The 24,074-nt window shown below is 42.8% G+C and overlaps 1 protein-coding gene and 1 pseudogene across 1 annotated transcript; both read right to left on the reverse strand.

Moving 5' to 3' along the window:
- Positions 1–3,662: 3,662 nt before the first annotated feature.
- LOC127189623 (U6 snRNA-associated Sm-like protein LSm7) lies at positions 3,663–3,989 on the reverse strand (annotated as a pseudogene).
- A 3,142-nt stretch (positions 3,990–7,131) lies between these two features.
- Positions 7,132–23,092, reverse strand: Trappc6b (trafficking protein particle complex subunit 6B). The gene is made up of 6 exons (XM_051146590.1): positions 22,882–23,092; positions 15,333–15,400; positions 13,873–13,990; positions 12,173–12,256; positions 8,026–8,119; positions 7,132–7,382 (listed from the first exon to the last, which is right to left on the reverse strand). Exons 1-6 carry the CDS (start codon positions 22,960–22,962, stop codon positions 7,351–7,353), a joined length of 477 nt encoding a protein of 158 aa, XP_051002547.1. The 5' UTR covers positions 22,963–23,092; the 3' UTR covers positions 7,132–7,350.
- Between the last annotated feature and the right edge of the window lie 982 nt (positions 23,093–24,074).

Genomic DNA, 24,074 nt, shown 5'->3' on the forward strand with positions numbered 1-24,074 from the left:
ACGGCCTGTCATAAAGTCAGCTAGACTTATTTTAACTAGGCCTCTTTAATGTAACTAGTGTTTTATAGAGGTTCATAAGAGATTGCCTTGAATCTCAGAAGATTAGCTTTGACCTTTGGAACAATTATGAGACCACTAAAATTTTGGGCGTTTTGTAGAAATGGATTAAGTACATTTTGTATTATCAGATGAAAATGAGACTTTAAGGTTATCATCCTAAAACTTGTCAAATTTTATTATTTAAAGTAATGTGTCAGGTTGTCACGTTGACTGGACATTTTGATGATTAACCTTCATTGTCAGCCAGGCAGGGGTGGCGCTCACCTGTAATCCCAGTGCTTGGAGGCAGAGGCAGATGGATCTCCACGACTTCAGCCTGGTCTACAAAGCGAGTTCCAGGACAGCCAGGGCGGCACAGAGAACCCCTGTCTCAAAAACAAAACAAAACAAAAGAAAACAACAACAACAACAAAAAACAAACCAAAAAAACTGCAAAACAGCAACAGCAAAACAAACAAGCAACTTCACTAGCGATGTGGCTGGGATCTTAATAGAAATAGTGACTGGCTTATTTATTTAGCATACATTTGCAAAATTCATCCAAGCTGAAGTTCAACTGTGTGTGTGTGTGTGTGTGTGTGTGTGTGTGTGTGTGTGTGTGTGTACAAACCGAACAAGCTGGTTTCAAATCCCACATCAACTACAGTTAGTCTCTGCTACGTATAGGTGGACAGACTTGAACTCTTGATCCTCCTGTCTCTACCTCCCAAGCTCTGGAATGATATGCACCATCATGTCCAGTTTTGGTGGTTCTGGGGTCAAACCTGACCCTAATGCATACTATGCAAATACTCTACCAACCCTGCTATATCTACATCCCAGGATTTTCTTTCTTAAAAGCTGATTAGTATTTCGTACCTATATGCTGTATTTTCCCTATGCCCTCATTTTTATGGCTCTTGCTATTGTGAGAAATGTAGTGAACATGGCAGTGATCACTTGGGGGGGGGGGCTTCATTTCCATTGTTTTGGATAAATGCCATTTATCCTAGCAGCAGGGGAGTTATTGTAAAAGATTCCCCCAGAGTGTCCAGAGGTGGCTAGCAGGACGTCAATGAAGTCCTGAACCACTGCAAATGCACCTATTAGGTGAACTTGCATACAGAAGGGCTGCATTATACTCAAGGGAAATACGAAGGTGATCCACCTTTTACACCTGCATATGCTCATAGGGTATCAAGTCTCTTCTTGGTAGCCTGCTATCCTTCCTCTGAGTGCCACCAGGCCTCCCCATCCAGGACATGTGGTCAAATATGGGGCACCAGAGTTTGTGTGAAAGTCATACCCCACTCTCCACTCAATTGTGGAGAATGTCCTGTCCATTGGCTTGTTTGAAACAATTTACACGAGACTTTTCTGCTGCACAAGTCTCAGTGACCTTTAGATGTCTACATAACCTAGGCAAAAGAGGAAGCACTTTCCCAGTGGTCTAGCAAAAGACTACTGTCACTGATGCTAAAAATGCAAGGCTTTCATTGGTACAAACACAAACCACCATGGCCATGAATTAGTATGAAAGACACAAGGCAGTAAATGAGCCCAACACAGCTTCCACGGCTATGACTGGTCCAAACACGCCTTTCTCTGGCTAGATAGGTTAGGCTGGCTCACTTACTACATCAATTGGAGACTCCTGCCTGCCTCCTCTAGTACTTGCAATATTGGGATCAAGAAAATGTTTCTCTTGGGTGGTCACTTCTGACCTATTTTCTGTAGTGCAGGCTGAGCAGACCTCCCTAAGAAGGAAAGAAGCAGGGGTTGCGGGTGTAGTTCAGTTGGCAGAATCTTTGGCTAACATGAGCAAAGGGTTTAATCCAGCATCATGTAACTCTGGGCTTGGTGGTCCATGCTTTTAACCCCAGCCCTTGGGGGTAGGATGGTCAGAAATTGAAGGCTCCCCAACTACATCAACTACACAGTAAGTCTGAGGTCAGCTTGGGCTATGTGAGACTCTTTCTCAAAAAGAAAAAGAAAAAAAGAACAGCAGAGTGAGGGAGTCATGGAGAGCGTTGATTACCAATTAAATAAGATCTGGAGTCTTCCCTGAAAAAGGCCTCCCGGCACACTGTGGAAAACTAACCAGATTAAGGTTAGTCTGTGAGAAGGTCTGTGATGGTTTGACTGATGTGGAAAGATTCAACAGTGGACAGGACTCATCCCCGCTTGCGGATTCTAGGCTCTGTGAGATGGAGTGAGTTCAGCTCTCTGCTTCCTGACTGTGGATACAATTCTACCACCTGCTTCAAGCTCCTGCCTCCTTGACTTCCCAGGCCTGAGACCCTGGGTTATAAGCCAAACAAAGCCTCCCTCTCTTAAAGTGCTTTTGTCAAGTGAAGAGGTGAGTCTAAAAAAGGAGTAGAGAGAGCCAGAAGAGAGACACTGCAGGCCTTGATCACCAGAATTGGAGTAACTAAGGTCATGGTGTGAGAACCTGGGCCACACATGCTAACATATTTATAATTCACAGGCTAAGAAGTCTTGACTTCTAGGCTTGCACAAGAGACTTCACACTCGCAGCTCTTAAGGAAGGGCTAGGACTCCTGTTACCTAGGCCTACCTGTAAGCTGTGACGCCAGCAGCAGCCAATGACTGAGGAAGCCCACCTCTCACAACTCCATGGCAGAAAACAGCCGGACTGAAAACAGCTAGGGCTGCATAGACATTAGGAATATAAATGACCAAATAAATAGGAAAACATGCTCACCACTGGAATACTCAACATTACATAGGAAAATGCAAACAAACAAATAAAATGCAAATATTACTTCATAGTACTTAGGATGACCTCTGTGTGTTTGTGTGTGTGTGTGTGTGTGTTTGTGTGTGTGTGTGTGTAAGGTCTTTAACAAAGAGTCAAAGTCTCTGAGGCCTGCACTGCGCTGTTAACACTCTGCAGATAACTGAACCCCACTTTTTGCCACCACCAAAAACTTCTTGTGTGCCAGGTACGGTGGCACACGCCTTTAATCCCAGCATTCAGGAGGCAGAGGCAGCCAAATCTCTGAGTTTGAGGCCAGCCCGGTCTACAAAGTTCCAGGACAGCCTGGGCTACAAAGAGAAACCCTGACTCAAAAAACCAAAACCAAACTCATCTATTCAAAATATGCATCTGAGTACAGCAAAAGGACCTATGCCAGCTGCTTAGTGAAAATGAAAATAATGCTTGTAAAAATAAAAACAATGATGCTTGTAATTTTCCCCTTTTTATTTTCCATAGCAGCTGGTTATACTAAGTTACATGCTAACAGTACACAAGGGATCAAGCAAACTAGTAAGTTTACATTGTCAGCAACATTTGTTTCACACCCACCCACCCACCCACACACACACACACACACACACACAAACACTCACTCACACATGGATCAATTAAACCACATTGCCATCCTAAGCAATGTAAAGTAATATTTTATGGTTTTGTTTGTATTTTCTTTTTTTCTTTTTCTTTTTTTTTTTTTTTTTTTTGGATGCTCAAGCGGGCAATTTTATTTAAAAAAACAAACAGAACAGAACAAAAGAAAACCAAAAAGACCAAAACACCAAACGGAAGTTCACTGCGGGAGGGAGGCCCCTGGTCCCGGCCCCTCCGCCGGCCGCCGCCGCTAAGTATCCTGCTGCTGCACGAAGGGGTTGGGGATGGCCTCCATGCCGTCCTGCGGGCAGATGAGCACCACGGAGGTGCCTCGGCACACCACAAGCCCCAGCTGCCGCGTGTCCTCTGTCAGCTTTTACTGGTCGTCGGGGTCTCGCATGTACTCAATGGTCCGATCCAGCACCAGGTTGAGCAGTGGGTCAAAGCCTTTCAGGATGCCGCTGGCTTCCCGGCCACCCTGGAATTTCACTGGGATGGTCTTATCAATGTACTTAGACAGGTCCAAGATGCTTTCTTTCTTCTTTTTCTCTTTGTCTGCCATCTTGCCGCCGCCGGCCGCTCTCTGTTTGTATTTTCTTATGCAATGTTGAGCATTTGTACTTTTTTTTTTCTTTCTTATTTATTTATTTATTTAGAGACAGGTTTCTCTGTGGTCTCAGCTGTCCTGGATTTGCTCTGTAGACTAGGCTGGCCTCAAACTCACAGAGATCCACCTGCCTCTGCCTCTTGAGTGCTGGAATTAAAGGTGTGCACCACTATGCCCGGCCTGTACTCCTTCTTTGGAGAAATGTTATATAGTCATGGTCATTTTCAATCAGGCTAGTTTCTGCTACTGAGTTGTAGAAGCTTTTCTTTCCAAATTTGTTTTTTTTTTTTTTTTTTAATGTGCATTGGTGTTTTGCTGCACTGGTGTCTGTGTGAGGTCGTCAGATCGCTTGGAACTGGAGTTACAGACAGGTGTGAACTGCCATGGGGGTGCTGAGAATTGAACCCAGGTCCTCTGGAAGAGTAACCAGTGCTCTTAACAACATCTCTCCAGTCCTATAGGAGCTCTTTTTAAGAAAAAGAAATATTTTTGATGAATATATATCATTTATTTTGATCATATTCATCTCACGTTCCTCTCCTCTCCTCCGCTGCTCTCCAGGACCCTTCTCAACACCACCCGTTGACTTATATTGAGTTAGGGCTGTTTCCACACACATGGACACAGAGCAACTTACCAGTGGCCACAGCCTATGAGTAGTAGAAGCTCTTTATGTATCATTAGATATTAGCAATATTTTCCATCCATCTATTCAGCTGCGCACCTACTTATCTCCAAGGCCTTGGCCATGCAGCTTCTCCAGGAGATGTAGCTCTGTTTATCTTTTACTCCTGTGCCTGTGCTTAGAATGTGATAGCCAAGAATTATCGCCATGACCAATTTTATGCTTTTCTTATTCTCTTCTAGGAATCTTCAGGGTAATTTTGTTGTTTTGTTTAAAAAATGTAGCCCAAGCTTAATGGGACCTTTTTCTTCTTCTTTCTTTCCTTTTTCTTTTTTTTTTCTTTTCGAGACACGGTTTCTTTGTGTGGCCCTGGCTGTTCTGCAACCCACTCTGTAGACCAAGCTGGCTTCAAACTCACAGAGATCTGCCTCCAGAGCCCAGAGTTCTGAGATTAAAGGCTAACCAACCACTACCACCACCACCACCATCAGGCTAAGGGAACTCTTTTTTTTTTTTTTTTTAAGATTTATTTATTTATTATGTATACAATATTCTGTCTGCAGGGCAGAAGAGGGCACCAGATCTCATTATAGATGGTTAGGAGCCACCATGTGGTTGCTGGGAATTGAACTCAGGACCTTTGGAAGAGCAGACAGTGCTCTTAACCTCTGAGCCATCTCTCCAGCCCGGGAACTCTTATGTAGCTGGGTATGATCCTGAATTTCTAATTCCCCTGCCTCCATGTCCTGAGTGCTGGGATTGTGTGTACACAGCCACCATGGCATTTATACATTCCTGCTGACAGAATTTAGAGCTTCATGAATACTAGAGACGTGTCCTATCAAGTGAATCCCATTGTAAGACCAGTTTTTCGGTTTTTATGTTTAAGTCTTTGGTGCATCTTAGGTGACTGCTATGTACAGTATTAATGTAACAATCTAATTTCACTCCTTTGCATTTAGATATCATTTTCCTAGCATTTGTAGAAGAGATGTGCTGATTGGGTTTTTTGTCAACTTACCGTAAGCTAGAGTAATGTAAGAAGAGTGAACTTCAGCTGAGAAAATGCCTCTTTAAGATTGGTTTGTAAGGAAGTCTGTGGGGTGTTTTCTTGATTAATGACTAATGTGAGTGGGTCCAACCCACTGTGTGCAACCCTCGGGCAGGGGATTCTGGGATGTGTAAGAAAGCAGGCTAAGCAAGCCATGAGAAGCAAGGCAGTCAACATCACTCCTCTGTGGCTTCTGTTAGCTCCTGCCTTCAGGGTCCTGACTTGACTTCCCTCAGTGGACCATAGCTCGAGATATTTAAGCCAGATAAACCCTTTCCTGCCCAAGCTGTTCTTGCTCTTAATTTTTATCACAGCAATGGAAACCTAACCAATATAGATGTTTAGCTTGTTTGCTACTTTTCTTTACCATTTGTCTACTTCTGTTTTGGAAAAGCCTTTACCTAAAGGTCATAAAAATAACCTTATATTTTCTGTAGTATTTTATTTTTATATGTAAACCTTTTAAGTTTGCCATAAGTTCAAGAAAAAGGATATTCAATTTTCCCTTGACTAACTTAACTTACACATTTCTACTAAAAGAAGAGTTTCCTTTTGGCTACAATTAACAAAACACACAATGAAAAAGAAATGAACGAACAGTTCTCAAAAAAAAAAAAAAAAAAAATGAAGTACAAACCCGGGGTATGGTGGCACACGCCTTTAATCCCAGCACTCAGGAGGTAGAAGCAGGCAGATCCCTGTGAGTTCGAGGCCAGCCTGGTCTACAAAGTGAGTCCAGACAGCCAAGGTTACACAGAGAAACCCTGTCTTGGAAAAAAAAAAAATTACCTCCCAGCCCACCTAATATTCTTCGGTGCTAGAGTTACCAATTCACATTTAACCTAATCTACATTTCACTTTGATTAAATCAACAGAGGTTTCAAGGACTAAAATCTATTAAAATAAAATTAAACTTTCAAGCAATTTAGACAGTAACATATGTATTTATATATACACATATATACAATGTATAAATGAAATCCTTATATAAGCATACAAATTCTCTAGAAAATAAATTATAAGCAATACAATAAAAATTAAGCTTAATTTAGCATAGTGGTTTTTTTTTTTTTAAATAACTAAAACAGATTTATACTTTAACAAATTTTGGGCATTTGAACACAAACTATTCTGACTGATGCACATTTTTTTATACAGCAATTCAACACACCCTGAGTTTCACTTCTCAATCTATGGTTCAATCACACTAAGGAAATAAAGATGTTTAAAATACAGAGCCTTGCCGGGCGTGGTGGCGCATGCCTTTAATCCCAGCACTCGGGAGGCAGAGGCAGGCGGATCGCTGTAGGTTCAAAGCCAGCCTGGACTACAAAGTGAGTCCAGGACAGTCATGGCTACACAGAGAAACCCTGTCTCGAAAAAAAAAAAAAAAAAAAAAAAAAAAAAAAAAAAAAAAAAAAAAAAAAATACAGAGCCTTGCATCTTGGTGTTTGAAATCACATGGTCCACTGAAATCACTTTGAACAGTTCAGTTAGCTTATGTCGTGGTAGAAGGACATTTATCTGCTTTCACTTGGTCTGTGTGACTCTGGTGAGATGCCATCTTTGCTCGGGCACAGACATCCAGCGACGAGGTGAAACCAGGCCTTGCAGAGCTCCGTGCAGGAGCAGTCTCTCCTGGGCTCCACTGCTCTCTACAGCTTCTGTATCATCACCTGAAATTTGCCTGAACAAGACAACAGAACAGTTAGCCTTTGGCTCTCCAGCATCAGGAGAACAGCATTCTCGTCTCCATTCAAGAGCTAGTTTCCCTCAAGGAACTTGCTAGGTCAAAGGTCTTTTCACAGTCCTTCAGATATTCCATAAAGGTTGTTCCACTGCATAATTATCTGGTTGATGAAGAGGTGACTTTCCTATATCCTGGGTCTGTCTCTCTGTCTCTGTCTCCTTTCTCTCTCCCTCTCCCTCTTTTTCACTCTTTCTCTTTCTCTCTGTTATGAGACAAGGTCTCATTATGTAGCCCTGGCTTGAAGCTCACTATGTAGACAGACCAGGCAAGCTTTGAACTCACAGATGGGCTGCCTCTGCTTCCTGAGTGCTGGATTGAAGGAGTGAGCCACCGTGCCTGGTGATTCTGAGTATCTCATTACTAATTTATCAGTGGACAGAAAAGTAATACAGTGAAATTCAACTAAACTTTATTCTTGATTAGGAGCCTGAATGAAAAGATAATACATATTACCAAAATAAATATGAAATAAATGAGTCTGAAGTGAAAGTTTCAGCATTTTTAGTTTCCTCTAAGTTTAAAAGAGAAAAGACCTGGAAAATGACTTAAAATATATGTAAGATAAATAAGTTAAACTTACAGGCAGGCATTGAAGATACTTCAGCTGTTACAATACTTTTTATTCCCAAATTTGACAAGCCACCTCTGATTAAGCCACATGTAAATGCTAGATACTAAAAAGGAAAAAAAAAAAAACAGTAAGGATTTACTAAAACAATAAAATTACTGATAAAAATGGAGTTGATTTGAGCTATGGTTTCAATAAAGCAATGCTGTATTTAAAAGGAAAATTGAAAAAGAAGAAGGCAAGGAGTGAGAGCAGAAAGAAAAGGCAAGGGAAACAAAACAGGAGCTGTGAAGCTTGCCTGTAATCCCAGCACTCGGGAGGCAGGAGGGTCTCTGTGAGTTCAGGGCCAGACTGGTCTCCACAGTGAGTTTTAAGCAGCCAGAGATAGTGAAACCCTGTCTCAAAAAACCAAAAGGGGAGCCGGGTGTGGTGGCGCACACCTTTAATCCCAGGACTCAGGAGGCAGAGGCAGGTGGATCGCTGTGAGTTCAAGACCAACCTGGTCTATAAAGTAAGTCCAGGACAACCAAGGCTTCACATAAAAACCCTGTCTCAAAAAACTGAGAAGGGCCGGAGAGATGGCTCAGAGGTTAAGAGAACTGGCTGTTCTTCCAAAGGTCCTGAGTTCATTTCCCAGCACACACACAACCATCTATAATGAGATCTGGTGCCTTCTGGCAGGCAGGCTCAATACTATATAAATAATAAATAAATAAATCTCTTTTTTATAAAACTGAGGAGAAGAAAAAACAAAAGCAAAAATAAACCAAAAAACAGTAGGGGCACTATGGGAAAAGGTAATGTGGTACACCCCTGTACTATCAATTACTCAGGCTAAAGCAGGAGGATCAGTTCTTGAGGTAAGAACTGGAGACCAACCTAAGCAATATATAAGGAGTCCCCACAGCACAGAACCTCTATTAAAAAGAAAGGAATAGCACAGGTCTTGTGAAAGAACTGTTAGAGTTAAACCTAATTATAAGGAAAGCACATGAACAAATGACTTAAGCCTGACCAGAAGAAGACTCTAAATCTAGTGTAATAAAAAAAAGCAGAGAAATAGGTTAGTTTAGTTCAAGAAACAACAGAGATGGCTTATAACTGTTCTCTACGCTGTGTACAGGGGTATAACCCGACCCTTGGAGTATAACACTTAACTAGTTCTTTTTCTAGTCACTTTGGACTCCTAAATTTCTTGCCTAGTTTTTCAGTCCTCCTATCGATGCTGCTGACTAATCAAAGATCCCTCTGCTTCCTTTTTCACCTTTTGAGACAGGGTCTCCTGTAGGTCAGGCAGGCCTCAAACTTACTACGTCCTCCTGGCACTGGGATTACAAGCATGTGCTGCCATATCCAGCTTCCTACAACCAAACATCTCATCTTGTTTAAGACTTACAGCCTAGCTAAGAAGGTGGTGTTTGCCTGTAATCCTAGCACTTGAGAGACTCAAGCAAGAAAATCACTACAAGTTGGAAACTAGCCTGGACTATATGGTAAATGCTCTTAACTGCTGAGCAATCAATCCAGTCCCCTAGCAAAAAATCTTTTTTTTTTTTTTTTTTTTCCCCAAATGTTTCAGAACAGGGTTTCTCTATGTAGTCTTGGCTGTCCTGGACTAACTTTGTAGGCCAGGCTGGCCTTGAACTCACAGGGATCCACCTGCCTCTACCTCCCTAGTGCTGGGATTAAAGGTGTGAGCCATCATGTCCATGCCCTAGCACAAATCTTTAATTTATTCTTCAAAACTGAAGAAACTAAGATGCCCAAAAGTTAAGTGAGAACTAAAAATAGTAGAATGTGATTAATAAAAAGAAAAATAGCTGGGCGTAGTGACATATGCCTTTAATCCCAGCACTTGGAAGGCAGAGGCAGAGGCAGGTGGATTGCTGTGAGTTCAAGGCCAGCGTGCTCTACAAAGTGAGTCCAGGACAGCTAAGGCTAACACAGAGAGACTATGTCTTGGAGGAAAAAAAGAAAGAAAGAAAGAAAAAGAAAAAGAATGAGCCAGTTTGGTAGTGCATGCCTTTAATCCCAGCGCTCAGGGAAGCAGAGGCAGATGGCTCACTATGAGTTAGAATCCAGCTACACAGAGAAACACTATCTCAAACAAAACAAAATAAAACAAAACCAACAACAATAAAAGCAAACAAACAAACAAAAAAGAAAAATAATGAAATGTATTTTAACCATAAAAACATCCTAACTACATTGTATTTCCAAGAAATGTCAGATATGGTAGGGAAAGAGGGCAATATAATACATATGACATGAAGGCAGAGGGTAGGCTATTAGCCAGGCATGTGGTGGCACACACCTTCAATTCAGGAGCCAGAGGCTGGTGGATTGCTGTGAGTTTGAGGCCAGCCTGGTCTATAAAGCAAGTTCTAGGACTGCTAGGGCAACACAGAGAAACCAACAAGAAACAAACAAACAAAACAAGAAGTAGTAGAAGGTCAGTACATGGGACATAGCAGACAAGTGGGGAAAGGCAGTGGATGAGGAGCACCAATGAGACCAAAGTGTACATGAACAGAGAATCATGAAACCTATTACTTTGTATGGTAATTTCTTAAAAATCAATAAGAAATTGAGGTATGAACAAGTATTTACAGTATTTATAGATGAACAGCAAATTATACTTGTCCAGATATTTTAATGATTTAGAAGGAACACTTATATTAAAATTAGCTATTCTGCCAGGCCTGGTGACACAGGCCTTTAATTCCAGCACTCAGGAGGCAGAGGCAAAAGATCTCTTTAACTTCCAGGCCTGGTGCACACAGCAAATTCAGACTAGCCAGGCTACATAGTAAGACCCTGCCTCCCCTCCAAAGGAAACCCGCCCTTTTTGGGGGGCGGGGTGTTGAGACAAGGTTTCTCTGTGAAGCCTCAGCTGTCCTAGACTTGCTTTGTAGACTAGGCTGGCCTTGAACTCACAGCAATCTGCCTGCCTCTGCCTCCCAAGTCCTGGGAGCCACCATGCCTGGCTCTATTCATTTTCTTTAGTCCATCTGTTTATTCATTGATGCCTTTGTGAGATTAAAGGTAAAACCCATACAAAGCCTAGAAACAAAGATATACTTACTGTAAAACAAACTCTTAAAACAAATGACAATTATATTTTTTAAGCATTTTAGGCTACCAAAGGAGCTGATACATTGTAAGATAACTAATTCTGCACAGCTGTGCCTGTGTGTCTGAGTGTCTTTACTGAGATAAACACATCATATTAAAGAGCCTGTAGTAAGTCTACACTTAATGGCACTTAGAAGTAGTCTTTCTCTAACTGGTCTCTACCACCCTACTCAGGTACACAGAGCTGATAGACAACATGCCTCCTATTGTATAGAAAACAACTTAAACAAAAACTGTAAATGAGATTACTATTTAATGAAACAGTGTAATAAAAGGCATTTTTAATTGGGTTTTTAACATGAGGGTTACTGAAAAAGCAGTGGCCGAAGAGTTGGCTAAATGGTTAAGTGCAGTTGTTATTTTTTTTTTTTTTTTTTTTGAGACACAGTCTCTCTGTGTTAGCCTTGGCTGATCTGCACTCACTTTGTAGACCAGGCTGGCCTCGAATTCACAGAGATCCACCTGCCTCTGCCTCCTGAGTGCTGGGATTAAAGGAGTGTGCCACCATGCCCAGCTGCAGTTGTTATTCTTGCAAAGGACCTGAATTAGATTCTCAGCACCCACATGGAAACACCCTCCCTCACACATCAGGCACACATATGATGCACAACGTGTAAGGAAGCACAATATTTGTATATACAAAATAATAAAACAAAAAGACTAGAAAAAAAAAAAGAAAGAGATCTAAAGAGAAATTTAAAAAGAAAAGAGGATTACTTAAGAACATGGGCATGGCCGGGCATGGTAGCACATGCCTTTAATCCCAGCACTTGAGAGGCAGAGGCAGGTGGATTGCTGTGAGTTCGAGGCCAGCCTGGTCTACAAAGCGAGTCCAGGACAGCAAAGGGTACAAAGAGAAACCCTGTCTCGAAAACCAAAACCAAAACAAAACAAAGAATATGGGTATAGGCTTCTCAATGAGATGCTGAAATTACTATGTTTAATTTGAACCTGTTGTAATTGACTTTAGTTTTCCCTGTAATTCTATTTGTTTTCCAGTACAAAACCAAATTCCATTGAATACCTTTGATGCATGTTCTAAATACTGTTTTCCTGCAGACAGCTGAGTGAGTAGCCGAAATTTGTTGTCCTGAAGTACATATATGCCCTGTTTCAAAAATAGAAAAACAGTGTCAAAGTCAGTGTATTCTGTAGTTCTTAAAATTACCTTACCCTAGGCAGGTGTAGTTTCCCATTTCTATGATTCCATCACAAAGTCAGCAGCCTGGGTTACAGCTCTGTCTGTCTGTCTGTCTGTCTGTCTGTCTGTCTGTCTGTCTTATGAATGGATGGATGAATGGATGAGTGGGCAGATGAATAACCAGAACAGAAACCAACCACTGCACACTCAAGCAAATTCTTTTTTAAGATTCGCTTTTTAAAAATTGTTTGTGTCTGTGGGTCTATATATGGGAATGTGCACATCAGTGTAGCTGCTCACTGAGATGAGAAAAGGTGTCAAATTCCCTGGAGCTGGAATTCTGGGCAACTGTGGTGAGCGCCTGACATATGCTACATTCTAAAGATTTCTCCTTCAGTTCTGAGAGTTTTATTGGGAAATACGGTTTAGAAAAGAAGCCCCATCTTAACTTTTCGGTTCAGTGGAATGAAGCGCTGTGTCCAGGAACCCTTCAGCAGTGCTAAAATGGATCCTGTTTTGTCCCCCTCTATTCATAGGCCCAGTCACGGCACAAACTTGTAGTCAATGAGTTATTCAGGCCTAAACCACAGACTCACCTCTTTCCTAGCAGTTTTCACTGAATCCCTGCCATGAATGACCTTCCTGCCAACTTGAGTGCAGAAAGTCCCTCAAATAGTATCTGGCTATAAGAACACCACTACAAATCACGTGTCTCTTTGTCCAACGCCAGAAGGTTAGTTTATTTTTAATTTTGTGTTTACATGTATGTGTGTGTACATGCACATGGATTCCCTAAGAAGCCAGACACATTGAATCCTGGAGTTGGAATTCCAGGAGGCTGTAAGACACCTGTGGTTGGTGCTGGGATCCAAACTCAGGTCCTCTAGAAGACCAACACATGCACTTCACCACGGAGCCATCTTTCTAGCCCCCATATGCTTCGTTTTAAATTCTAACACAGCTTTGTATAATTAGCAGAGAAACAACTATAGTTACTAATAACTGTTGCTTTCTCCTTATTCGCTTATTCTTTACCATACCAGAGAAAAAGATAGACTTATCAATAACATTTTAAAAAAACATGAAGTTTATAAAAACACAAAAAAGTTCTAGAGGGCTGGAGAGAGAGATGGCTTAGCTAATAAGTCCACTTGCTGCCCTTGCAAAGACCTGGGTTCACTGCCTAGCATGCATACTGAGGCTCACAATCTTTTGTAACTCCAGATGCAAGGATTTGACAGCCTGTTCTGGCCACTGAATGCACAATGTGTTTTTATGTATGTAGGTATACACATAAAAATGAATCCTCAAAATAACTTAATTTAAATAAATCAATGAAGAGCCAACAAGGATAGCTCAGATGTAAAAGCACTGTGCACCAGCCTCACAATCTGAATTGTGGTAGGAGAAGCAACTCCCAAAAGCTGTCCTCTACCATCACTGCACCACGCAAGCCTCTGTATTCACTAATCACACACAGTAATAGGTAAGTGTCACTGGCACAAAGGACATTCACATTAAGTGACTTTTAAAAAAATAGGTCTTAGAAACAACAACAACAACAAAAAAATTTATCTAAATACCTGATGATTTGTCCTTAGATTGTCAATTTGTTTCTTGAATACTGTAGTCCAAAAGTCTTTACATATGAACTTCATGATGTCTAATTCGTCTTTGAATCTTGCAGTATCTTTCGTAAACCTAAGAAGACCAACTAGAAGTAATACAACATATTTGTCCAAAGAAAACAAAGGGGAACTATGTTTCTTACTCTTCCAAGAGGGGCAAATTATTAACTAATTTCTAAATGCTACTAGCCCTAAACATTTATTGATAGTCATACAGTGATAAACGCCAAGCAAAGTAAATCTCAACTGAGTGTATTTACATTCTGTTAAATAATTATGGAGTTCAAGAGCCTATCAGATACTAGCCATCCTTCCAGTTAACAATTGAATAACAACAGCAACAAAAACCCAGCTAAGCATGGTTTGTGCCTATAATCCAAACACTTTGAACACTGAGGCAAGAGGTCCACAGGTTTGAGGCCAACAAAAAAGATACAAAAAAGAAGTAACGCAGCCAGGAGCGGGTGGTGCACATCTTTAATCCCAGCATTCAGCGACAGAGGTAGGCAGATCTCTTGAGTTTGAGGCCAGCCTGGTTTATAGAGTACGTTCCAGGACAGCCAGGGCTATACAGTGAAACCCTGTCTTAAAACGCCAATAAAAAAAAATCGATCTAATAGCCGGGCGTGGTGGTGCACGCCTGTAATCCCAGCACTTGGGAGGCAGAGGCAGGCAGATCGCTGTGAATTCGAGGTCAGCCTGGTCTACAAAGTGAGTCCAGGACAGCCAAGACTACACAGAGAGACCTTGTCTCGAAAAACCAAAACCAAAACCAAACCAAAACAAAACAAAAAAAACGCGATCCATAAATAGACCTTAAGGCATTTCTATGCCAATGCAGTTAAATAAAATTCCATTCAGATTTTTAAAACCTACTAAGCCACAAGCAGAAAATGAAATGAGAATGTAAATTAGGTATCTGAACTTATTAATATTTGCATAAGAAAAAATCATTTATGTAAAATAGGTCTTCCTCACTTATAAAAACACACTTGAAATGGGGCACAGTCAAGAATGGTTATAACCCCCGTACTCAGAGGGCTGACAGGAGGAAGAGTTACATCTGCAGCCAGTCTGGGTTACAGAGCAAGGCCATGTCCATAAACAAAAACAGTAAGACTTAAATAACAGAATTAAACGAGCTTCAGGTCTAATGAGATTTTTTTTTTGTTCTGAGATGGAACCCAGGGCCTCATGAAGCTAAACAATGCTCTATGACATACCAGCAGCCCCTTAAAAGCAATTTTCAATCTATCAACTAGAACAGAAAAGAAATAAAAATTGGAAATTAGGCTGGGCAAAAAAAAAAAAAAAAAAAAAAAAAAGGAAATCAAACTCAAACTCTGTCCGGTTTGGAATGGCCCCTCTGTGGTTAGAACCGACCTGAAGAACATTTTCAAACCCACCCCGCTCACCTTTCTATCAGTCCTTGTCCCACTCGAAACCCCATGGTTTCCAGCTTAGTAATACACCGTCCATTTTCCTATTAAAAAACGTAACAAAAAACAGTTTTGAATACTCTTAGAATTATAAGATGTCTGTACTTTAAAACAGCAGAATATAAATCAGAGGCCAGCAAGATGGCACAGCAGGTAAAGGTACTGGCTACCAAGCCTGATGACGTCATCCACAGGACCCATGCTGGGAGGAGAGAAATAACTCAGGAGGTTGTTCTCCAACCTTACGTGTGCACTATGACATGCACACTCAGGCACACAACTAAATAAATACACTTTAAAACTCAGTACCTTTTCTATATTCCACTTGTAAAAAAAGAAAAAAAAAAAAAGATCGGGGGTGAGGGGACACAAAGAATTCACAATAACTTAAAAGTTAAATAAACTAGCAAAAGGTAGAAAACTCCCACAAGAAAAATGTAACAATTTTTTGCTTTCTTTCTTTCTTTCCTTCTTTCTCTCTTTCTTTCTTTCTTTTTGGTTTTTTGAGACAGGGTTTCTCTGTGTAGCCTTGGCTGTCCTGGACTCACTTTGTAGACCAGGCTGGCCTCAAACTCACAGAGATTTGGCCTGCCTCTGCCACTCCAAGTGCTGGGATTTACAGGCATGCACCACCACCACCCCAGCTAATTTAACAACTTTTTATTTAAAATTTTATTATATGTATTTATCTGTAGGGGTGGGGTGGGCACACCATGGCACACAGGTGGAAATAAGAGGGTATTACTCCAGTTTTTGCATCATATGAGTCCTAGAGATTCAACAATTCCGCTCAGGTCTCAGGCTCTGCAGTAGGTCCCCTTGTAAGTAAGCAACTTAACAGCCCTAAATTTGTCTTAGATGTGCCCGCGCACACACACAATACACATGTGAGAGTCAGGGGACAAATTGTGTGAGTGGATTTGCTCCTTCCACCATGTGAGTCCCAGGAGTCAAACTAAGATTCTGAGACTTAGCAGCAAGCACCTTTATCAGTGGAGTCTTCTTGCTAGTATATATGGTGACAATTTTGAAATGCTAAAAAATAAATTCAAGGTAAGTGGTGGCACATACTTTTAATCCCAGCACTCAGGAGGCAGAGGCAGGTGGATCGATGTGAGTTCAAGGCCAGCCTGGTCTACAAAGCGAGTCTAGAACAGCCAAGGCTACATAGAGAAACCCTGTCTCAAACAAAACAAAACAAAACAAATAAAAGAGAGCTAGAGAGCTGGCTCAGCAGCTAAAGGCGCTGCCTGCTCTTCCAGAGGACCTGGGTTAAACTGTCAGCCCTCCATGATGGCCACAACCACATGTAGCTGCAGTTCTAGGGGATCTGATGGCCTTTTCTGGCCTCCTCAGGACGAGGCATGTGCATGGTGCACATACATGCAGGAAAACAAAAAAACTCATACACAGAAAATAATGAATGAAAATGTTAAGTAGATTGTTGAAGGCTGGTCTGATGTCTTTTGATGCTAATTACTGCTTGCTGTCTCTGCCCCACCTGTACCTTGCCTAAGACCCTAACCTATTTGACCAATAAAAGGCCATCACACCTGGGCAGGGCAAATGGGATGGGCGTGGCTAAGGTTCCTGGGCTGGAGGAAAGTGGGAGAATCTTGGAAGGAGAGAGACTGGAGAGGAAAGGAAAGGAAGAAGGCTGCATCATGGGTTAGCTGGAGGAGAAGCATAAGGCCAGTGTGGATGGAGAATCTGGCCCAGATGAAGAACCTTAGTGAGTATTTGGGATTCCGGGTGGGAAGTGGCTTGACAGAAGTTATTTAGAACCAGATGGCATAGGATTGAGGCAGGTATCCCATACCTGCCCCACTATGGGAAGTAGTTTAGAAGATTGGTATCTGCCCTGCCTCAGGCTAACTAAGACTATTTTAAAACATAACAAATGTCTGTGTCTTGATTGATTGCTAGTGGGTTACAAAATACTGTTGTAATAATTATTATAGGCCTGATAATAAATATTATGAGGCCACACTGGTAATTTAACCCCAACAGCATGTTTTAAAAATGGGGCAGGCACCCGCCGCTGCCTCTATCATGTAGCACTGTGGAGCTTTTTTTTTTTTAAATATATTTTATTAATGTATTCATATTACATTTCAATTGTTATACCATCCCTTGTATCCTCCCATTCCTCCCTCCCTCCCATTTTCCCCTTACTCCCCTCCCCTATGACTGTTCCTGAGGGGGACCTCCTCCCCCTGTATATGCTCAGAGGGTATCAAGTCTCTTCTTGTTAGCCTGCTATCCTTCCTCTGAGTGCCACCAGGCCTCCCTGGGTCTCCTCATCCAGGGGACATGGTCAAATATGAGGCACCAGAGTTTGTGTGAAAGTCAGTCCCCACTCTCCACTCAACAGTGGAGAATGTCCTGTCCATTGGCTAGATCTGGGTAGGGGTTCGAAGTTTACTGCATGTATTGTCCTTGGCTGGTGCCATAGTTTGAGCAGGACCCTTGGGCCCAGATCCGCCCATCATAATGTTCTTCTTGTAGGTTTCTAGGACCCTCTGGATCCTTCTGTTTCCCCATTCTCGCACTGTGGAGCTTATGGCAGATGGCAGGCCCCTATTCTGAGTTACCAGAAGCTTATCTTTTACTTTTATCTATCTATTTCTTAGATACTGGTCAAAAGTAAGCAGGCTTTCCACAGGACTCTGGCCTTTTCACTAGTTTTCTGAAGCCCCCTCTCCTTTTGTTATGTAACCGTCTACTTCCACTACAAACAGCACTGGTTTTTTCCTCTCTTCTACATTTCCCTTTTCCTGGCAGCAGCTAACACTGACAGATGCCTGTTATGGTGCTTTTCTCTTAACAGCTAATAGAGCTACCCCTAAGCTTAAAACACTAGCAGGGAACTATGATAGATTACCTCTGGCTGTTTTTTCCAGAGAACTGGGGTCCAATTCCCAGCACCCACATGGCAGCTCACAACCATCTGTAACTTCAGTTCTACGGGTTCAAATGCCCTCTTCTGGACTCCTCAGGCACCGTAGATATGACATACAAGCGAACATCCATATACATAAACATTATTTAATTAAAAGAAAAGAAAAAAGTCAATAAGATGGCTAACTAGGAAAAGATGCTTGACTAGCCTTGGCTCTTCTGGACTTGCTTTGCAGACCAGGCTGGCCTCAAACTCACAGTGATCAGCCTGCCTCTGCCTCCCGAGTGCTGCGATAAAAGGCATGTGCCACCACGCCTGGACCAAGACTAAAACCTGAGCTGATTCCTGGAGGACATAGTAGAGAACTGACTCTAGCAACTGACTCTCCTCTCACCTCACATGCACACAGTGGCATACCTCATCTTTCTGGCCTGCTCAGGGACCAGAAATAAAATCACTTTACACAGACAATACCCATACATGTGAAATAAAATAAAAATATTTTTAAAGGAAAGGCTTATTGGGGCGTAACATTTTTTTAAATAAGAAAAACAAGCTCACAGATTTACTTTCAACTAATAACGACCACCAAAACAGTACATGGAAGTGTTTTAGACTATGCTCTCAATAGCCTTTAAGAAACACTACCCTGAAGCCGGGAGTGGTGGCGCACGCCTATAATCCCAGAACTCAGGAGGCAGAGGCAGGTGGATCGCTGTGAGTTCGAGGCCAGCCTGGTCTACAAAGTGGGTCCAGGACAGCCAAGGTTACACAGAGAGACCCTGTCTCGAAAAACCAAAAAAAAAAAAAAAAAAAAGACAACAACAACAAAACAAACAAACAAAAACAAAAAACACACTACCCTGTGGGGTTGGAGAGATGGCTCAGTGGTTAAGAGCACCACCTGCTCTTCCAGAGGTCCTGAGTTCAATTCCCAGCAACCACATGGTGGTTCACAACCATCCATAATGTGATCTGATGCCTTCTTCGGCAGATAAAGCACTGATATACAATAAATAAAACAAATAAATCTTAAAACAAACAAACAAACAAAAAACACTACCCTGCAGTGAGAATGCCGAAAATTTGGTTTCTTTAAAAAGCACAGAATTATAAGGATGTGCTTTCATTTTAATCCCACATGTGGGGCTGCGGGGCTGCTTTAGACTGTCTGCAGCAGCTGGCTATGATTTGTCTTGTGTTCTAGCAGAGGCTTGGTTTTCCCAGCTGCATAGTTTCTGAAAGTCTGGGAACTTCTCAGAGGGTACATACATGCTAGGGCCCCAAGAGGCAGGGTTGCTGGGTTTTGGTCTTTCAGGGAAGTTGGTGGCAGCTTGTTAGCAGTCATGCTCAAAGAAGAAATAAGAAAAAAGAAATTAGATTCAGTGATTTCTACCACCGCTACCACCCGTACCCCTCCCAATCCCCTTCTTTCACTCCTATCTAATGAGAGGGCTGTAAGAGGGATGGGGGGCAGGGCGTACAAAGAGTGGGAAAAAGAAGAACCCACAAAGGTCACTTAAAGTATCCCCTTCTCAGGCACTGGACTCCTTGACCATCTCTGTTGAAAACACTTTGTGGCCGAGTGACACTGTCTCCTGTTAATATCCCCAGACCCCGCTGCTTTCCTGACTCTGGAAGTCTCTGCACTCATCAAAGGCGACAGCAGCGCTCCATCTGCACTTCACTCGCTCACATAGCCAAGGCTGAATCTGGGCTCTATTTTGCAGGTAGCTGAAGATGAAAGTGAAGAAGATGGCTGCACCATCACCTGTGGCACCCTCTGGCCCGGGAACATCAAATTTCCAAGTCACAGAGACCACTGGAGTGGAAAAGCCACCTCAGAAAGTAACTTTATTATTATTTTTAATCCGAAATTGCATTGTGGTGCAAGCCTTTAATCCCAGCAGTCCCGAAGCAGGCAGATCTCTGAGAATTCAAGGCCAGCCTGGCCTATATAAGGAGTTCAAGCCAGCCAGGATTACATAGTGACCTCAACTCTATGTTCAGTTTCCTCCCAATTATAAATACACTGTGGCAGGAAAACAATTCAAAACTTTTGGGGATCTTTAAAAATATTTATAAGGCTCTGTTGTGAGTAGATCAGCTATGTTTGTATTATTTTAGGGTAACCCACAGAGAGTGAACAAAACATGAGAAGATTAAGAAAAAGAGTGAGACTTCATGATAAAAGATAAAGTAATGCATTACTAATTGTTTTGAGTTGGGGGAGACTAATGTAAGGCCAGCTTCAGGCAAATAACAAACACTGATGATAATATAGTAAACATTTTTGTAATCCTGATGGGGGGAATTTATTGTAGATGGGTCTAATGAGAAATAGAATTAGAGCAGGCCTCAGAGATGCTAGACAATTACAAGCACTGACTGCTTTTCCAGAGGACCTGAGTCCAACTCCCAGCACCCACATGGCAGCTCCCAAGTGTCTATACCTCCAGTTCCCAGGAATATGAAGCCCTCATCTGGTCTCTGTGAGCATTAGGCATGCATGGGTTGTACAGATATACATGCAGGTAAAACACTCACACACATAAAATAAACTTAAAACTTTTGATGGCCAGGTGTGATGTCACATACTTTTAATCCCAGCCTTTGGGAGGCAGAGTTCGAGGCTACCCTGGTCTACATTGAAGCTGCAGAGCTGCGAGTAAGACCCTGTCTCAAAGGGAGAAAAAGCCTCATTTTCAATCTTCTTCCTAACAGTATTTTGAAATGTGTCATGCCCATCTTTCTTATAGTTTACAATCTGACAGCACCTTTTCTTAAAATTAAACCTGCTTGTATATGATTCAATAGCCTCCATCTCTCTTCTCTTTATCCCTTTTCTCATTAACAGCACCCCCATCCAACCCACATGCTTAATCTACAAGGGACCATTTCAACCTCCCAACAGAGCCTACATCCCTACCTTTTACATCTCTTCTCTGCTCTCACTGTCCCTGTCTTAATTCAGACCTGGCTCATCTCCTGCAATAATACATCTTCTCTCTACAACAATGTCTGTCTAGCCCAGGTACTAAGCTATCTTCATAACAAGAGAATGGACCACACTATTCCCTCATTTTCAGTCTTTGGCTGAGAAAGATGGGAGGCAGAGGCAAATCTCTGTTGTGAGTTTGAACCAGATTAAACCAGATTGGTCTACATAGCAAGTTCCAGGCCAGGCAGAGCTACACAGTAAGACCCTATATCAAAAACAAAGTTAGCATTCTTTCATAATTCCATGACTTTAACTAGGATGCTCTCCTTCCCTAACTTCTAGCCCTCTTTGTTAATAGGATTAGAGAAGAAGCTCCGGCCAGGCACACCTTTACTCTCAGCACTTGGGAGGCAGACCTATTGGATCTCTGTGAGTTCCAGTCTAGCCTGTCAACATGTTGAGTTCCAGGCAAACCATAGCTAAAGATTGAGACCCTGTCTTTAAAATAAAATAAAATTTAAAAAGGGTGGGGGGGGGGTGTGTGGTGTTGCACACCTTTAATCCCAGCATTCGAGTGGCAGAGGCAGGTGGATTGCTGTGAGTTCGAGGCCAACCTGGTCTACAAAGGGAGTCCAGGACAGTCAAAGCTACACAGAGAAACCCTGTCTCAAAACAAAAAGGGGGGGGGGGCCGGTAGGGTGGAATCTGAACTGACCAGGACTTCAGACTGTCTCATTTCTAAATATCAACAAAACATTGATTATATGCCTTATTACCTCCCAACACTTTAGCTATTAAATGCTATTCCTTAAGTGTGTGAGGGAAGGGTTTAATCTTGTTTACCTAGAGGATCCAGCCCCGCTAGGAATGCTTACTAAATGTTTTTTCTAAAAGCATCACAAGGGAGTAAGAACTTCCACATTTGATGTAACCTCCAGAAGGATGGGGCCACTGTGTCAGTCACTATTAACATCAAACTCCTAAAACCAGCTGACACAATGAATACTAAATCCTTTAAATAGTCGAGTGGTGGTGGTAACCGCCTTTAATCCCAGCACTGGGGAGGTAGAGGCAGGCAGATCTCTGTGAGTTCGAGGCCAGCCTGGTCTACAAAGCGAATTCCAGGGCAACCTGGAATACACACAGAGAAACCCTGTCTCGGAAAAAGAATTTTTTTTAAAAATAATCAAGTCGCTTCATAACTATTGCTTTAAAATCTTGCCGTTTTATATGCTTTAACTCCAAGGCTCATCAGGCTTTGGCCCTGGACTTGTATGGAGTGGTATCCTGAATCAAGAGATGAGAAAGGTGGGAGAGGAGTCTCGCTGGGACAGTCTGTCGTGGGCCTCTAGAAGTGCTGGGAACAGCAGGAAAATTAAGCAGGAATGACAAAATCAGCTCTGCAGTTCGTCTCTGGGTTAAATCTTAGTAAGGTCAATTATAAAATTCTGTGGCATGCACTCAAAGGAACATACGGACACGAACACACCGAACAGACCACAAAGCAGAAATGAATGTAAGATTAAATCTCGGAGGAGACAGCTGACACACAGATTATATACTTTGGGGTGACTCGAGGTGGACCAGTTCGCTCTAACCTACTGGGCGTCAATGGCTCTGGGGCCGGAAAGGAACAAGAGCAATTGTCACCGCAGGACCTCAGGGTGCGTGGCCACACTCACCACTTCCCCTTGCTCGGCGGACTTGTATACTCCGGACACCATCTCGTTATGGAGAAGCAAAAACAACGCCTCGTCCGCCATTTCCCGCCGATCCCTCCAGCGCCGAGTCGGCTTCCAATTAGTGCGGGACTCGCGGCTCCCGTTAGCCCGCGCCGGTGGCCCGCGCCGCACCCGGTGCGCAGCGGCCTACCCGGGTGCTAAGGCCGCGGAAGGCCGCTGTGGACCGCGCCCCTCCCCAAGGGCCGCCGCCACTGGGTCCACGAGACCCTATGACAGCTCCACACCCTACCAAGATTGTATCGCCGGGCATGGGGCGTGAGCAACTTCCGGTTTGGGGAGAGAAACTTCCGGTGTTTGCCGGGCTTGATGGGCTGGTGCTTAACGGAGCTGCAGCTTGCAGGTTCTCCAGTACGTAGATCGGAGAAAGGCTTTTCCTCTAGGATGAGGCAGAGTGTAGGGGCATAGGACTGGACTGTAAAGACCCAAGGGTCTGCTTTGGAAGTCGGGCGTGCTGATTCATGCCTGTAATCCTAGCACACCAGGGGCTGAGATATGAGTTGGAGACCAGCACAAACTACAGAAGATCTCTTGTCAATTTTTTTTTCTTTTCTTTTTTTTTTTTCTTTTTTTTTTTTGCCGGGAGGTGGTGACACAGGCCTTTAGTCCCAGCCCCTGGGAACAGAGGCAAGTGGATCCTTGAGTTCGAAGCCAGCCTTGTCAACAGAGCGAGTTCCAGGGCCACACAGAGAGAACGCTATCTCGAAAAAACAAACAAACAAAAACATTAAGGCAGTATTGTAAAGCTGGGGGGAAAAATCTGCTTCTGCCGTATCAGTGCTAATTATAAAAATTTAGGGCCTGGGGAGATGGCTCAGTGGTTAAGAACTCAAATTTGATTCCCAGCATCCACATTGTGTACCTCAAGATTGCCTGTGGCTCCTGCTCCAAGGAGGACCTTTATGCTATAGCCACCTGTGTCCTTGAGCACGCGGTACACACACACACACACACACACACACACACACTGCTAAAATATTTCTTAAGTAATCTTTTTTCTTTAACATGAAAAAGTACAGCCAGGCGTGGTGGCGCAGGCCTTTATTCCGCCCGCCTCCTCGCCCCTCCACCCCACTCGAGATCACTCCCAGCAGGTGGATCGCTGTTGAGTTCGAGGTCAGTCTGGCCTACAAAGA

Source organism: Acomys russatus, chromosome 1 (assembly GCF_903995435.1).
Source record: "Acomys russatus chromosome 1, mAcoRus1.1, whole genome shotgun sequence".
Lineage (NCBI taxonomy): Eukaryota > Metazoa > Chordata > Mammalia > Rodentia > Muridae > Acomys > Acomys russatus.

Excerpts from the sequence above, each read along its gene's own strand:
- Trappc6b (XM_051146590.1), bottom strand. The coding sequence starts at position 22,962 with ATGGCGGACGAGGCGTTGTTTTTGCTTCTCCATAACGAGATGGTGTCC. Across the intron at positions 15,401-22,881 it reads CCGCCGAGCAAGGGGAAGTG|GAAAATGGACGGTGTATTAC; the intron begins GTGAGTGTGGCC and ends GTTTTTTAATAG. Across the intron at positions 8,120-12,172 it reads ATTTAGAACATGCATCAAAG|TATCTAGCATTTACATGTGG; the intron begins GTATTCAATGGA and ends TTTCCTTTTTAG.